General features: G+C 44.8%; 1 protein-coding gene across 5 annotated transcripts in view; it reads left to right on the top strand.

Moving 5' to 3' along the window:
• Window positions 1-201: 201 nt before the first annotated feature.
• MTDH (metadherin) overlaps window positions 202-9,478 on the top strand; it is a 30,162-nt gene continuing 20,885 nt past the window's right edge. For all 5 annotated transcript variants that reach the window (XM_015409868.1, XM_015409867.1, XM_015409866.1 and 2 more), the window contains exon 1: window positions 202-886. In XM_015409868.1, the coding sequence (XP_015265354.1) occupies window positions 425-886 (462 nt within the window). In that variant the 5' untranslated portion in view covers window positions 202-424. The remainder of the gene's footprint in view (window positions 887-9,478) is intronic.

The following is a 9,478-nucleotide window of genomic DNA, read 5'->3' as shown; positions in this document are numbered from 1 at the left end:
CGCCAACTGAAGGAAGAGAACAGATGAGGGAGGTCATTTAGTCGTCCCAAATATGGAAGACGGAAGAAGGCGCGTGCGCACGCGCAGCTTGGAGCGTTTCCCCCTTCCTCCAACGGCTCGCGGACGTCCACGTGACCGTCCGCCCGTGCGCGCGCAGGGAGCAGCCGACGTGCGCGTGCGCCGCAACGTTCCGGCCGCCGACGTTCGGCGGCGGAGAGGTGACGTTGCGCTCCTGGGCCGTGAGAGGCTGAGGAGGCGCCTCAGGCAGAAGCCCGAGCGAGCAATTCGCCAAGTCGGGGCAGTTCCTCTGACTGGAAGCCGACATCGAAGCGGGCGAGCCGAAGGGCCTTTGCTTTCCGGGGGGGAGTGAGAGATGTGGTCGGCTTGACGCGAATCTCCGTTCGGTCCCGTCCCCGCCGGGGCCATGGCCGCGCCGAGCTGGCAAGAGGCTGTGGCCCAGCAGGCTGAGGAGGTGTCATCCCGGCTGCGGGACGTGCTGTCGGCCGGCGTGGGCCTGCTGCGCACCGAGTTAGGCCTGCAGCTGCCGTCCGGCCTGGAGCCGCAGCGCCTGCCTACCTGGCTCGTGCTGCTCTCGACATCCCTCCTGGCGCTGCTGGTCCTGCTGGGACTCCTGTGGGCTGCGACCTGCGCCAGGGCGGGAGATGCTCGCAAGAAGCGCCCTGGCAGGGCAGCCGAGGTGGAAGAAGAAGAAGATGAGGAGGAAGACGACGACGAGGAGGAGGAAACGGCGGTTGTGGGCCTGACAGGAGGGGGAGGAAGCGGTGGCCCCAACAAGGCGGCTCCTGGGGCAGCCACGATGCTCTTGCTGAAGGGAGAAGAGCAGAAAAAACGGAATAAAAAGAAACCGCCGGAGAAGATGGGCAGGGTGAGCGAAATGTCATGGAAAGCGGGGGTGGGGCAGCATGGGTGGAGGGAATCGCCAGAAAGTTGCCAGGAAGAATCCTCGGGAAGGTCTAAGATCACAATCCAACAGTGGTAGGTTACAGATTCCAGGGAGAAAACTGCAAATCACACGCACACAAAAGTCTTGTGGTCCATTGAAGGTTTAGTGTTTTAGATACCCATGCTAAAGCCCGGTTTTGCAAAACATTAATGAGGTCTTTGATGATTTGGGCTGTTTGACAAGTGCTGCTTGTTTCCTTATACCTGAAGTTATACATGGTCTGTACACTGGGAGTATTGTCAGACTTGTGTAAGACCTGTGACTGTAAACACATTTGACAGAAGTAAAATTGAAAAAAATTAAGGATGCAGTCATTGTAATGCCCATTTCATGGATTGTGTTAAACACAACATTCATTTATAGAAATCTGAGGCTGATTTGCTGCATTCTTTCTGAACAGTTGTTGGAAGCTGCATTCTTTCTGAACATTTCCTCTCCTATGTCGTTGAAGGCTTTCACGGCCGGAGTTCATTAATCGCTGTAGATTTTCCGGGTTGTGTGGCCGTGGTCTTGGCATTGTAGAACCTGACGTTTCGCCAGTAGCTGTGACTGGCATCCTCAGAGGTATAACACAGAAAGATAGAGTACTCTCTGTGTCAAGGTGAGAAGAAGAAAAATTGGCGAAACGTCAGGATCTACAATGCCAAGACCATGGCCACACAACCCGGAAAATCTACAGCAACTAATTTCCTCTCCTGTTTTTATGGTTCAGATAGCATCTGAAGTGGTGACTTAAGAGCTTTACAACAGTCACTTTTGTTATTTAGGTATTTTGAAAGTTTCTGATCACTCAAATAAGCTCCATAATCTTCTGTGGTTGCGGTCACATGGAGCATTAGCCACACTACAGAGACGGAAGATAGGCGGATTTTCCGAGTGCGATCACAGCGCCACATCTGGGAAGCGTAGAGCTCCTGTGGCAAACCCGAGGCTTCCCACCAAAGATGCGGGGTAAAAAACTAGTACCTCCGAGGTACTAGTTTCCTAAAACCGCGGGGCAAGGGCAGGTGCCTGATCGCGTTTCCAGTGGTAGGTCGTGGCATCCGGCGGCCACCCATGTCCAGTCGCTAAAAGATTTTTTCCCCCCAAGTCTCCATGGGATGCGCACAAGCACCCAACGGTGCATGCACACACTTTGTTTACAAATAAACAACACAGCCCCCTCCTCTTTTCCGTACTCCCCCCCACTCCTGGCCCGGCCTGATCGAGAGGAACTCTCTGCACTGGGCGGCAAAGGGGGAGGTGCAGGGGGGGCGTGGCGGGAGGACGGCTCGGCTGAAGCTCCTCCTGGAGGGGACCGGACAGAGCACACAGTTTGCATTCCTCTGCAGCCCTGGAAGGGGTTAAACCCGCGGAGCCTTTTGCTAGAGAGGCCGCTTCTTTGCCGCACCGCAGGATTGTCCTGTGATCGGCACCTCCCCCCTAACCACGGGACCTCGATGGGACACCTGATCGTGCAGCTGCGCGTTATTTTGCTCTGGGGCAAACAGCCACGCTTCCCCCCTGCATTTTCCTGCCCGTGTGACCAGGGCCTATATAGGGTTTTCATTCAAATGTTACACTGCTCACATGAATAGACAAGCTTACTGAACTGTGTGTAGATTTTTAGCTGGTTGCAGTAATGTTAGCACTGAATCTACTTTCAGTTGTGATATACGTAACAAAATGTGTGTTTGTGTAGGAGAGATTGTCCTGGATGAAGGATCCACTTTGGGATTTTCATAATTTTTCCTATGCAGGAAGTGGTATTTAAGTAGCCCTAGAAAGACTGCAACATCATGGTATTCAGCTCATTAGTGTAGGAACTATGTGTCTAATCAGGCTCGGTTCAGAAAAGGTATACATTGAATTGGGTCGTTTAACCATTTTTTTGTTTGTTTGTTTCACATAGTCATGTTGATGGGAATAGTTAGGACTGTTCTCAGGCCATGGGAGAGCTGTGTATAGTAAAAAGGGAAATACATTGAGGATCCTTCTATATTTGCTTTGGGGGTTTTTTAAGCAAGCTAAAAACTCCCTTTTATAACACTGTGGTTTTATGTGGTAGGAAGCAGCTATAGAAAGTCCCTGGATTTTCTCCTAAGAACCTAACAACTCAGAATGTTCTCTCAGACCAGCAAAGTATATGCCTAAAATAGTGAAATTTGCTTCCCATCTAGGGCTGGTTTCTAGGCATTTGAAACTTTCTTCCAGCCATGTTGATGAATGAGGTTCAACAAGATCCATGACTTAAAGCAGGACTGTAACTGAAGTAATATGCTTGTCTGTCACATGATAATACTTAAGCTACTGTGATATGATTGTGTTATCTAGAATGACAACATATTTGAAAGGCCACTCATAGTTTGAATATTATAAAGGATATGTATAACCACATGCTTCCAAAATGAAAAGGCTGTGGCTTACATTGGTCTGAGATTTTGTGACAGTGGCATGTAGAATATAATGATATAACCTATCTGGAGATAGGTTTTTATGAAAAGAGGCAGGGTATATAGGGCCCCGGTCACACTGCAAAGTTGCCGCGGGAGAGGCACGGATGATGGGCGGATTATCCGGGCGTGATCACACCCCGACATCTGGGAAGTGGAGCGCACCCGTGGCTTACCGCCGAAAATGCGTGTTAAAAAAGTAGTACCTCCGAAGTACTAGTAAACGTTTGCCACGGGCTGTCTCCAGACTCGCATGGTGTGATCGCGCCAGTGCGCGGCATTCCCCTCCGGTCCCTTGTTTACCCGCCGGCGCCGAGGGAAGGACCCGTGGTGTGCCGCTGCGTCTGATTGCGTAATCGCAGATCAAATTGCGCCGGAGCAATTAGCCACACACACACACACGATATCCGGCCCGTGTGTCCAGGGCCTAGGTTAGTTAAATAAAGCACTGTTGCCTTTGAATTGAAAGTGCAGGACAATCTCACAAAATGTGTAAGGGCCTGCTTTGAAATGACCATCTGAAAATAAAGTTGTGATTTGGAAAAAGGTAAGTAAGGAATCAAATTATTTGCCAAATGTGTGGTCTAAACTGGGAAAACATATATAATAAAAGATGGCTGTCCACACTCTGCTTCCTGGGCTGCCACATCTCCTGATCTTTTACCTACTAACTTTTTAATGTTAGGAGTGCATAACAGCCACCTTGGATCACCTCTGTGGGGATTGAGCAAGTTTCTTTCCTCCGTCTTCTGCCTTCAGCATTGCTACTGTTGCTATAATGCTAAAAGCTTAGTCGATATTTTAGCAGAAAGAGACATGTATGCTTTGTGATAAGCAACAATGCAGCACTATACTGCCTACATACACTGCCTTATAACCGTGATAATGGTAGTTCATAACTCAGGTACTTCCAAAGAGGCAATTGGTACATTCTTTGCTGAACTTAAACTAAAAAATTGGCACTATGTAATTGTGTAAGAGTCTTGAAGCCAGCTAAATACCTGATTCATTTATTGGCATTTGAGACTGTGTATTAATTTGGAGTGTTTATGAGCCCGTTGAAGTTACATGCTGGGAGCAGGAGCAAACTTCAGGCTTATGCTCCCTTTCTGCACACATCTTTAATGTTAGCTGAGGCCTGTATACAGAGTCAAAGATAAAAAATGGTGAACATGGGTTTGCTAATAACAATGGTAATCTCATGTTGAGTTTCCCCCTTTCCTGCTGTAACAATCTTATGGAAACACTTGACATGAAACCATGTTATAAGAGGAAAAGAAACTCCTTAGGACTACACACACACACACCCCATCTACATATGAACATCTATACAGTTATGCCCTGGTCATTTGACTTCTCTGCCCTTTTTCTTTAGTGGAATCAATATGAACATTTATTCTGAATAACAAGGGGACAATGTATTTACTTGCACAGACTTGTAGTGAAGGATTTGTCTAGTATCTGAACAATGTGCAGTCCTCTCCTATCTTATGCTTTTACCCTTTTCGTATCGAGAGCACACAGCCTTACTTCAGCCCCAAATCTTCTCGATGGGTTTTAAAAGATTTACTTTGCTTTGGGAAACAGTTAAAAGTAGGGTTGCGAAAATATTTTAGTTTTTTGAAATCAACCTCACAGTGGGGGGCAAAATCTGGTTAGTAGAACACAGACATATTTGGTCTTCCAAAGCTGTACTTCACTATAGCTCATTCTCACAAGTGCTCTGCCCTGTGTTGGAGAATCCTTTGTTCTAGGGCTGCCATGGGGGGCATTTAATTTCGGTACCTAATCACTGTGCACTCTCATATCCTCTTACAGACAGCTTGTATGTCACTTGAGGGATAAGAAAATGGCAAACTTTGGGGCCTGGTTATAGCACCAGTGCCATTTTTACTTATTTTTATTTATTTATTTATTAACTTTCAATTTATATCCCGCCTTGCCGGTGTAAACTGGCTCAAGGCGGCTTACACAAGTTAAAATGCAGTAAAACCAATAAGTACAATAAAATTACAGTAAGAACAATTACATAAAGTGCTAATATAAACAGATGGCGGGAATTTCTGTACATGGTCCGATGGGGAGAGGTCATATCCGGCATTGTTATGTAGGGCTACAGTATATTCAATTTACAAAGGTTGTCAGTGGTTGTCAGTGGCAGCTCCTAATCAATGGCCTGGTGGAAGAGCTCCGTTTTACAGGCCCTGCGGAACTGTAAAAGGTCCCGCAGGGCCCCGATGTCCTCCAGGAGCTCATTTCACCAGTGTGGAGCCTCCACTGAAAAAGCCCTAGCCCTTGTAATGGCCAAGCTTTCACCTGACTCTCCCTGGTCTTTCAGGCCAGGGAGAGTCAGGTGATTTTTGTGACCCTGACCTCAGTGCTCTCTGGGGCATGTATGGGGAAAGGCGGTCCCTCAGGTAGGCAGGCCTCCGACCATATAGGGCTTTAAAGGTCAAAGCCAGCACCTTGAAATGAATCTGGTATGCTATTGGCAGCCAGTGCAATGCCTTCAGCCCAGACTGGATGTGATCTCGTATGATTTTTGATCAGTTTAAGGAGTTAACTAATTTAATATTCTTTGTTTAACCTAACCAGGTTCCAGATAGCAAATTGATAATAGGTGGATGTGAACTACATTGTGTGTTCTGTGTGAGAAATGTTAGAGGTGCTTACAAGTACAGCATAAATTATAGAAGTTAGATTCCTAGCACTCTCTAAATCAAGGATTAGATGTAATTGAAGAAGGGAATCTTTTGCAGCTCAGGTCATTTCCAGCGTCTCGTGTTGTCAAGTGAGAATATGAAGTCAACTCAAGCTACTGTACTTATATTTAGAAACTTGATTTTATGACACTGCCAATTTAAGGGTCTTATATTTGAAAATACAGTAGCTTCAGATTCAGGTGGGTAGCCGTGTTGGTCTGAAGCAGCAGAACAAAGCTTGAGTCCAGTGGCCCGTTTAAGACCAACAAGGTTTTATTCTGGTTATAAGTTTTTGTGTGCATGCACAAAATGAGGAAGTGTGCATGCACAAGAAAGCTTATACCCAGTCCCGTTGGTCTTAAACGGGACTGGACTCAAACCTTGTTCAGTAGCTTCAGATGTCTTTCTGTATATATATATTTTAAAGTTTACAGGCATATAGCAAATCTTTGTTTATGTTTATATAAAACACATCATCGCTTAACTCGTTGAGATTTAAAGGAAACCTTAGTTGTCTTCCTTTTTTTTTTAGCTTTTATCAGGAGATAAGATAGTATAGGCATGGTTCTGGCATAATAACAAACCATGGTTTGCTGCTATGTGAAAAGACTTGAAGGAGCTTCAGGCTTGCTCATGTAAATGCTGCTTCCCACTCCTTTACTTGTGCACAACAAGATTATTCATCCTCCTTTGGGACAATCCACAGATCACTATTTCAAGTACAAGAGCAAATATAGTTTGCCACAGAAGAGAAAGAAGCTAATTACCTTGTTGCATTCATGGGAAGGAGATGTGGGTGAAGGATTTGTTTAAACAAACATGAAACAGCAAGCATCACTTTAAAAAAATCATCTGATAACTTTAATCAAGCTTGATTCAGGACATAAGAAATATTTTTGTGAATGAAGGTTAATGTGCATTATTTAGAAAGCATGTTACTCTTAAAAAGCATTGAATTCTCTAATGTACAGCATTCCTTAAACTTTTTTTCAGACTACTTTAAAATTTTAAAATACATTTGAAGATCTCTAAATATTGAGTTCCCCCTCACATAATGAGCTGTTATTCTCAGTGTGTCAGAAACAGGGACAGGAAGTTATTTTTGAGCTCACAATACTTCAAAGCTAAAAATGTTGCTGAACGCCTTTGGGTTGGAGTGCAGCACCTCAGCCTGAGTTGAAAGAACCCATCCCCTCCATTCACCCTCAGTTTATCTCCTGCTGCTGGAGTAGAAATGTAAAATTTTCAGAATTTGTGAAGTCTCAAGAGAAAAGGATTTTTTTGTTTGTTTCAGGAAAATTCAGAGATTTATGGAAAAACTGAAATATATGCAACACTTACATTTCAGTCAAATCTCAATGCACTTTACTGTTTAGCAACATAAAACATATAATTTATTATTTAGCATTTGAAGCTCTGCTGCTTGGTGTATTTATGGAATTTAGTTTTCTGTGAGCACATTTGGAAGTGTACTAATACTTGAGATAGAACTGCCGAAAGGTACATCTTGTGCTGCCTTTGCAAAAATATCTTAACCTTTGCCATGTGAGTGGTAGGGGAAAATAGAATTAGAAAACAGTTTTGTAGTAAATGAGTATTATTTGGACAAGATAAACTACAACATTAAAAACACTGAACTTTTCCATAATATATTATTAAACCATCATAGTTTAATAATAGCTGGTTTTAGCCTTTAAAGCCCTATTCAGGGTCCGGCTTACCTAAGGGACCGCCTCTCCCCGCATGTTCCCCCAAGGGCACTACGGTCGGGGAATCAAAATCTCCTGGACATTCCAGGCCCCAGGAACATCAAGTTTGCAGTTACCAGGGCGTTTTCAGTGGCGGCTCCTACCTGGTGGAATGAGCTCCCAGAAGAAATCCGGGCCCTGCAGGACCTGGTTCAGTTCTGCAGGGCCTGTAAAACGGAGCTCTTCCACCAGGCTTTTGAGTAGGAGCCGCCGCGCCACCATCATCTGCCATCGTTATTCCATCTGCGCCCCCTTTCTTTTTAATTCCGCAAATTGACCATCTCTGGAGCGGACAATACCGGAGGCGTGAGATGTTCCTCGCAGATGACAGCACTGTAGGGACGTATATTGTTGTTATTGTATATTATTATCACTACTGTTTGTTGCTTAGCATAAATTATCTTGGAACCCCATCTTGAATCTTATAGTTAAATATCCTTGGAGCACCGTGGAAGGAATTTTTAGTAAACTGTATTTATTGTATTTTATACTGTTTTGTGTTGTTTTATTGTTTTAACCTCAGCATTTATGCCCCTTGTGAGCTGCCCTGAGACTTCGGGGAGGGCGGGATATAAATTTAAAATAAATAAATAAAATAAATAAATAGTACATGTATTTATTTGTTTAGGAAGTTTCTGTGCCACTTTGCCAGATAACCTGCTTGAAGTGGCATACAGAACTAAACATAATATTAAAAATGGAATGCCATAAAAATTGTTAACAATTAAAAACTCAGCCAAAACATAAAAGCAACATAAAACACTGAGCAGCTTAAAACAAGTCACTAACAAAAAAGAAACATTTCCCCTGGCGCCCAAAAGAAGATAGGGCAGGCAAGCCTCACAGGGAACAGTATTTCCTAGGTGAAGTGCCACTGCTGAAAAAGTCTTGTCTTTGGTTTTCTGCAGAGTAGGCTTGGTAGGCAGGCTATCAGAAGTGTCAAACTTATTTGTTACGAGGGCCAGATCTGAAATAAATGTCACTTTGTCAGGCCAGGCCATGTGTGCCATAACATGTAATGCCAGGTACCAGGGATAGAAACTTTATAAAGTACAGCAGCTTGTAAGTGCTGAGTCGGTGTATCCGATGGGCTAGGAGGGGGGATGCAGAGAAAAACCCACATAGGCAGACTGGAGAGGCAGTAGTGCAGCGCTAGGCAGATGCTTCCACAATGCTTGATTGCTTCAGATGAGGCTTTTCTGCCATGCTGAAGCCACAGTAGAGTGGCTCCGCTCCCTCCCCCCAGTACTCCCTCCCTTGTATCAGTTGTTCGTGGGCCACATAAGAGCCCTGGAAGGGCTGGTTCTGGCCCCTGGGCTTCATGTTTGACACCCCTGGACTAGACTGTATGTGAGGAGGGGGTCCTTAGTTATAAATTGTTGCTAAATTTATTGTCATAGATATATCCTTTTTTTGCTCTTTGTCTACACCACGCATAGGAATTATCTTGAAAAGCATTACACATATTCCAAAAGAGAAAATATTCATGGGAGGGTTTTTTTGGGGGGGGGGGCTTTTCCGCTGAAAAAATTGAAAAAAGGCCGGAGGGGGGGAGATTACTTCCTTATCTGGTTTCCAGTTTTCGTGAACCTCCAAACTGTGGTCTTAATTGAGCCGTAGCCATGATATTGA

Source organism: Gekko japonicus, unplaced genomic scaffold (genome assembly GCF_001447785.1).
Source record: "Gekko japonicus isolate JY-2015 unplaced genomic scaffold, Gekko_japonicus_V1.1 scaffold47, whole genome shotgun sequence".
Lineage (NCBI taxonomy): Eukaryota > Metazoa > Chordata > Lepidosauria > Squamata > Gekkonidae > Gekko > Gekko japonicus.
The sequence above is the reverse complement of the archived record's forward strand: the minus strand, read 5'-3'. Positions and strand labels throughout refer to the sequence as shown.